At 47.6% G+C, this 7,245-nt stretch overlaps 3 protein-coding genes across 3 annotated transcripts; 1 reads left to right on the plus strand and 2 right to left on the minus strand.

Annotated features, from left to right (window-relative positions):
- Nucleotides 1-13: 13 nt before the first annotated feature.
- Nucleotides 14-292, plus strand: TrAFT101_003187 (uncharacterized protein; the record flags this gene model as incomplete). The annotated part of the gene is made up of 2 exons (XM_066126810.1): nucleotides 14-167; nucleotides 264-292. The coding sequence occupies 2 exons, from the start codon at nucleotides 14-16 to the stop codon at nucleotides 290-292; spliced, it is 183 nt and encodes a 60-aa protein (XP_065982917.1).
- A 127-nt stretch (nucleotides 293-419) lies between these two features.
- On the minus strand, nucleotides 420-3,173 carry TrAFT101_003188 (uncharacterized protein). The gene has a single exon (XM_024907678.2). It carries the CDS (start codon nucleotides 3,060-3,062, stop codon nucleotides 750-752), a length of 2,313 nt encoding a protein of 770 aa, XP_024764313.1. The 5' UTR covers nucleotides 3,063-3,173; the 3' UTR covers nucleotides 420-749.
- A 399-nt stretch (nucleotides 3,174-3,572) lies between these two features.
- On the minus strand, nucleotides 3,573-6,476 carry TrAFT101_003189 (uncharacterized protein; the record flags this gene model as incomplete). The annotated part of the gene is made up of 12 exons (XM_024902363.2): nucleotides 3,573-4,148; nucleotides 4,204-4,268; nucleotides 4,330-4,415; nucleotides 4,473-4,649; nucleotides 4,713-4,787; nucleotides 4,847-4,870; nucleotides 4,932-5,148; nucleotides 5,209-5,440; nucleotides 5,496-5,589; nucleotides 5,677-5,967; nucleotides 6,027-6,311; nucleotides 6,365-6,476. 12 exons carry the CDS (start codon nucleotides 6,474-6,476, stop codon nucleotides 3,695-3,697), a joined length of 2,112 nt encoding a protein of 703 aa, XP_024764314.1. The 3' UTR covers nucleotides 3,573-3,694.
- Nucleotides 6,477-7,245: the final 769 nt, after the last annotated feature.

Consider the following 7,245-nt stretch of genomic DNA (forward strand, 5'->3'; position numbering starts at 1 on the left):
TAAACCAAACCATATGAAGGCAAAGCAGGTGGGTCAGCTTACCAAGAAGCCAGATAAGAGTGTCACAGGAAGAGGTTTGGACGGCACTACAACATCTTTCTTTGAGCCTCTTCGACCTTTACTGCTCTTCGCTTTGGAAGTTCGTGGTTGGCCCATTGTGACAAGAAGTGAGTAAGGAGAGTTGTAAACGTTTCTTTTTTTTAAAAAAAAAAAAAAAAAAATTTAAGAACGGGAACTTCGGTATACCACATTATATACTATAGATAATGAGAGAAGAGACAATCTGCAGTGAGCCATCAAGGTTGCAAAACCCGTAACCATCAGGGTTGTTGGTGATAGTGGAGATACCCTCACTTACATGCAGTCATTACATACACTAGTGCTCCTATTGGACGGCTTAACGCAGCAAGGAATTCGCTCTTTGGTCTTATCACAAATGAATACTATTGTATTTTCATCTGAGCATCTCGGTGTACCGCCGCACATTCAAAAAATTGCTATGCTATCAATAAAGAATGACTGTATATGCGTCCCGTCCATGTCAAGCAAGGTTCGACACCCAAACTGGTAATATCTGTCTGAAGTCTGTGTACCTGAACAAAAGAATACCTATTCATGAATTCATCCCAAAACCAACCGTAAACTCCACATCGCGCAGGCTTGCTCAGCAAATCGCAGGCAATGTATGCAAAAGCTCAATGCATTCCAAATTCTTTGCCAAGCGGACATATGCACATATCGTTTCACACTCACATAATGCAACAATTTCCCGCATTCAAGCCGTATCCCGCTTGGCACTGCTCCAAGTAGCCTGCATCTTCAGGGTTGCCTTCAGCGACATTGTACTTCCGCACCAGACCTTTGATCGTCAAAGTCTGTTCTCCTTCGGGATGCCACCACTTTAGGAGCTGAAGCAGTGTGCCCTGACTGTTATCAAAGTTGATCTCCCATCTGCCGGCTGAGACTGCGACTTCGCTTTCCTGCTTGGGGAAGTGATATTCGGGAAGGAAGATTACAGTAGGTGTATCGTCAGCCGCAGCCTGAGCAGCGGAAACTTTGATGTTAAAGGTACATTTACGTAAATCAAAGCCAGAAGAGATTAATTTTCCAGCCACAGTTGTCGGTGTTGGTCGAATAAAGGCTTCTGCGGCTCGATAGCCAGGAGCATTTGTCAATTCTGGGTCCTTGTCGGAGGGAGCAGAGCTGATCGATGGATTCGTAAGTGTTCGTTGAAGATTTCCTGGAGTGACGCCCACTTCTTCCAAAGTTTCTGCTGTCACAACAGCAGAGCCAGCTTTGACCAAGCTGGTGGACGACTGGTCGAAAGAAGGTTCACTTAGTATAGATGATGTAGCAGGAAGCTTATCATCGACTGAAATGATGGACAAATCTTCACCGTTCCATTGGTCTCCTCTTTCATGGTCGTTTGTGCTGGAATAGACCCAGAGACAGTATCCTTCCATTCCTGATCCTTCAGCCGCAAAGTAATTGGCATCTAATGCAGCTGATTGGCTGGAATAGTCTCCCGTCTTGTACGCTTTCTTGTCATCCATGTCGTATGGAATACCAAACTCTGTCATCAGACAGGGATGGTTACCCATCCGATCAATACCCTCTTGCCTGAGAGTTGCTAATTGGTCCCTTAGACAATTTCGAATTGCCGTCTCGCCGATTTTGATAGCAAAAGCGGGATGCCAATACTTCCCTCGCAGGACACCGACGACATCGACATTCCAACTGCTATTCCAATGCTTCGTCATGAGAGTAATGCCATCATAAAAGTGCGGCGTAAAAACAAGCTTTGGGTCATCATCCTCGGTACCCTTGATCTGGGGAGGGAGCTCCAGAGTCGGATATTGCATCAGCATGATACAGTCTTTGTGATGATCTCGGCACGCCCGTTTATATTTCCTCCAAAAGTCCATAAAATAGGTATTCGTGAATTCTGGATAATCAATCGTTTTCCCAGTATTAGGATTTTTGGCGAAGTAATCCTTCCTCAGGATGGTGTCCGTCGCGATGTCCCAAACGCCATGCTGCGCCCAGATGCACTCGCCCAACTTCCATCCAGCATCGCGCTTCCATCCATACCTTGAATCGTCATACCCTTCGGGTAACCATGCAAATTCGCCGTGCGGGTCGACGAGCTTGGTTCCTGTCTTGTAAGGACCGAGTCCTCCCATATCCCAGGTATCGATCTCGCATGCTCTGCCCATTCCCGTGAGGAAAGTCTGCCACATAGTTGGGCAAGTTCCCTTTTTGAGAGGATGCTCTTTAGGAATAACGGTCAAATCGGCGTAGCCAGTCATGCCTCTGTTTGGCTCATTCATGCTCTCCCAGCCGATGACGACCTCGTTCTCGAGATCCCCCGCCTCATGAATGCGCTTCGCAAGATGCGCGCATGCGTTGATAAAGTGGCCCTGCAAGTAATCTTGGATATTCACGCCATCAATGATGCATTTCGGAGCAAAATCCTTGCCAGCAAAGAAAAGAGTGAATATTGTCCCGGCAGCAAGTCGATAGTAGTTGGTAGACCAGATCATCTTGGGGAACTGGTCGGGCTCGGGATATGTATTGTGAACAATCGAGGCTTCTGTTGCTGCGAAGCTCTGGGGATTCAACCCGCAGGCGTAGAGCGTCCACATGGGGGCTCCAGAGCCGCCGGTAAACCTTGACCAGACGTCCTGGTGAGGGTCCATGAAAACGTAGAAGCCATAGTGTTTGGCAATTCTCAGGATCTCAATGGTGTGCTTGATGTATTCCTCGTCGTATATCCCCGGCCCGGCCGCCTCAATGGCCTCCCACGTAAACAGGTATCGGATCGTGTTGAAGCCAAACCGCTTGATTCTCGCAAAGTGCATCGGAGCGTCTTGTTTGCTAAAGGGCCGCTCGTGGAACGTCACGTTGTCGCCATCGAAGAAGTCGTCGCCCACGTGAGAGGGCTGGTTGGGTTCGCTGGGCAGTTTGGTGTCTCCAGCGACGTTGATGCCGCGGAGAACGACCTGCCGGCCCTGGCCATCGCGGAATTGGCCGTCTTCGATTGTCAGGCGAAACGATGCCATGATAGCCTTCCGCAGACAATATAGAGCAGTGCGATGCAACGCACTCCTCGACAGCGACGATAAGAGATGGAGTCAGTCCCGGGGAAAGTGACAGACAAAAGGCTGGAGTGGATGACAGACAGTGGTTTGCATTGGGGCCCGAGTAGAGTATGTCACAGGCGCCACTGCAGTAACAGATGGCGGTCTCGCAGTCGCCACAGCGGTGCAGAATAGGCATAGCGCGCGCAATTACCCACAGCGGGCGTCGAAGCCCCGATCTCGTCGGATTCTCCAAATCGGCAGATCCGGCCGTGGAGAAGATGAAGCCGCCCGATGACGATCGCGAATACGAAAGTCGAAACTCAATTCTGGGTGCATGCTATCGCGATTGGCATATTTGTAGTTGATGGCTAAAAGAGCAGCAGGTTGGCAGTCTGGGGTCGATACAGGCATTCATCATGTTCAGCTGCATGTACGCATCACCAACAGCACTCTGCATCAATCAATATTAAATTTCATGAAACAACCTACCCCACTAAGATATTACTAATTTCCATCTTCTTTCCTCGTTATACATAGCACAATAAACATTACACATCTATCAGAGTTAACATGAGATCTCTTCATCGCTTCATCCCTCCCATTACGCCCATCTAAAATCGGGTGCTCACAGGCCCGGCGTTGTTTGTTGCCTTCAAGTCATATTCGCTGGATTTGGCCCTCGCCTTGATGGGGGGGAATTCAAAACCGCGATTCTGCGCTAATTCCACCGCCTCTGGGACTGTTGGCTCATGATAGCGTCCTATAGCATCAGCAGCCCGGAATGGCGACAAGTCTTCGCAATCTGCTGAACCCCAAATCATGTCTTCATAGAGCTCCGGCTTAGGCTGCTTGCTTCCAAAGATACGATGTCGGATTAGCCACGGGAGGTGGTCGCATAACTGGTAGCGCATGAACTTTTTCTTGGAAACAGCAAAGATGTGGTCCAGCTCTTCGAGAGTGCGACGCTTTGTCTCTTCGACTAGCAAAAAGACTAAAACAAAGGCAACGACGTTGAGAACTGCGAAGAGACATAATGCACCAGCTGCTTTGATACTTGAATCAACGCTTTATAACGATTAGCTCCAGTTGACCCATTGTTAGACAGGCGTCTTCGACTTACACTGGGAAGCCGATTGACAAGACACCGGCAAAGGCGAAATTGATGGAAATCGCCCAAGACGTTCCCTAATATACAAAAGAGATTAGCTAGATAAAGCATACAGGTAGTTTGGTGGTGGCAACTGACTGCTTCTCTGTGGGACAAAGGAAAGCTTTCTGACGCGAGAGTAAAAGGGATCGGTCCTAAGCCCGGAGAATACGCCGCTGAAAACACTGTATGACCATTAGATCGATTCCCAGTAGGAATCTAATGACGAATTATATACGTACTGAATAAGAAAAAGGCAGCAACGCCGATTCTAATTCTTGGGGTCTCAATTGTAAAAGCCAAGCCTGCACCGAGCATGAATAGCGCCATGAAAGGAAGCGTTGCCAGCAGCCATTTGCGTCTGCCCAGCGTATCGATACTTCTCACAGCAGGCAGTGCAAACAAAAAGTTGATCGCTCCTATTGAGTTGAGTCGTTAGCTTGGCAGACTATGATGTGAGAGGCCAAGAAAGGATTGTTTACCGAAGCCAAGACTATACGACATTGATACTATTTTCGAGTATTCGCCGCTACTGCCAACGCTGGTGAAGAGGAATCCTGCAACTTGTTAGTATTCTCAAAAGAAACTAAGCGCACTGACCTGGCGTGGAATTTACCAGAGTAGAAAGCCATAACATTGACTGCAGCAGAATTAGTACTTGAAACCACCAAAAAAAAGTCACCATTTTAGGACTGTCTTACTTCCACAGAGCTGCTGAGCCAAATTCACAGTCGAAGCAGAGATCAGAGCATTGTACAAACGTCTCTGCTGAAAAAGCTGCATATACTGTCTAAGAAAGTCTCGGATGACCCAAAAGAATCCCGGCGATCGAAACGCGTTGGCGTCTAAATTGCCTAGACTCATGGACTCATTTTCGAGTGACTTATACACGAGATACATGTCCCGTAGTGCTTGTAGCTGTGAGTCTTTATTAGCCATTTGCGAATCGCGCCGCACGGGACCAAAGGCACTACGAACCTCAGTGTTTCGCAATTTTGTCATACTGATGAATGCTTTTTTGACATCATAGTTGGGGCCTCTTGTAAGATGGTATCGGGGAGATTCAGGGCAGAAGAACATGGCAATAATCAGGAGTATCAGGCTGGGTACCATGGGTGCCGCATTGATAAGAGCCAGTGTAGTTGCGCCCGTTTTAGCTTGTGCGAAGATGACATTAAAAGCGAAGCCAATCATGATGCCAAACGCGACCCTTTGAGTATATGTCAGTCAATGAATTGAACGAGAAGCTAAAGCATGCTGTGTACCATAACTGCCACAGCAAGATGGCAGATCCTCGCCAGAACCCAACAGCAGTCTCTCCGGCTAGAATTGGCGTACTGACGGCCTTGATTCCCATGCCTTGGTACATAGTTAGTGCTAGGACAGTTAAAAAAACAAAAAAAAAAAAAAAAAAAAAAAAAAAAAAAAGATTGAAGAAAGACGCACCGATGCCGTTAAAGACTCTAACGCCTAGCAGACAATACCAAGTTTTTGAGAAAGCTGCCGCTATGGAGCTCGCGAATATCAACATTGCGGCAGCACAAATGCCTCCACGTCTGCCAAACCAGTAATTGATTGGGAGAGCAAGAGGGCAGCCAATAACTGCGGCAACAAAGAAGGGTATTGCGTTAACAGCTCCGAATTTCCAATTCTCAGAACTGTTGATTTTTAGTTGTTCTCCAAGTCCCCACTGTTCTCTGTATAACCCAGCACCATTAAACGACGATTGGACGAAGCCTGTTGCGAAAAATAGACATTAGACATGGATAGAGTTGGCGGTAGGGATCTGTGCCCACCTTGTAGTAGAGCGGCAATGGAAACTGTGATGATGACAATCCGCATGCCCCTTTCACTAAAGGGAACATCCCTTTCCCGACGCAAAGCGCGCTTCTCATCTTCCGTTAGTTGCACCAAGAGGTCGGACTCGACGTGGTATCCTTCTTTCCTCGCAACTTCGTCATATAAACGGACATCTTTCGCAACTCGAGCAGCACGTATGAGATCCTCGTATGCGATAGACGGTATGTGATTCTCCACGAAAGACCGGACGTCCCTCTGCAATTCTTCATCCGTGAGATGGGCTACTTCTGTTAACAGCTTCTTTTCACAAATATTGGTGTTTTGACAGTCATACCTAGGGGATTTTCAATGATTGCGCTGCCATTTGCGCGTCTACCTCGAGTTTGAAGAGAAAGTCGTCCTTCGTTGCGAGTCGACGCACTCGTATTTCGGCCTGATGAAGCCATCACGAACGGCAGAGTATGTGGCCAATTACACCTGTCGCCCGACAGAGAAATGTTGAAAAGATGTTTCTGACAAAAATGAGCATGAGGGAGCGGGCGACCTGTTATTCGAGTGAATAGAAAATAGCAGCGGTAGTGAAAACGCTCGAGGCACGTAGACGACCGGGCGCCTTGCGCATTTGCCTTGCGACCAACTACATCGTATCAATCCGGCTGTCGCCTATTTACTCATCCAGACTGGTCTGTCGAGGCAAGGTGTATTCCTTCATATTTACCAATCGGGATTTTTGCCTATAGAATCGTAGCACAAGGTGTATCGGCATCAAAGCCCTAACTAAAAAAATCAGGCTTTCATGAAAATCATTCGCGGAATTATTAAGAACTGAAAGGCTCGGCTACAAAGGAAAGCGCCTGTATAAAAGAACAATGGGCTGTGCGTGTGGCCGGGCCATGAGGCGATCCCATGCTTCTAGCATTTTAGTATTAAATAGTAGATCTTTTCCTAGCCAGACATATGTAACAACTGCGCGGCAATTCTTTGCACTCTAGGATGGGGCATGTGTCAAACTTCTGTTGGTTGGAGACAGATCCAGCCTGGGTGTAGGGTAGGCTGGTCCCATTTGAAACCTCGCAAGTTATTGACATCACTTATTCTACACTCGCCCAATGGAAGGCGAAACGGGTGTCGCGAACCTATACTTTAATTAATTAGTATAATGATCAACCGTACAATACAATTGTGGCTGGTTTAGTATGGCACTACGGATATCGT

Source organism: Trichoderma asperellum, chromosome 2 (genome assembly GCF_020647865.1).
Source record: "Trichoderma asperellum chromosome 2, complete sequence".
NCBI classification, from domain to species: domain Eukaryota; kingdom Fungi; phylum Ascomycota; class Sordariomycetes; order Hypocreales; family Hypocreaceae; genus Trichoderma; species Trichoderma asperellum.

Coding starts and splice junctions, on each gene's coding strand:
- TrAFT101_003188 (XM_024907678.2), bottom strand. CDS start 3,062: ATGGCATCGTTTCGCCTGACAATCGAAGACGGCCAATTCCGCGATGGC.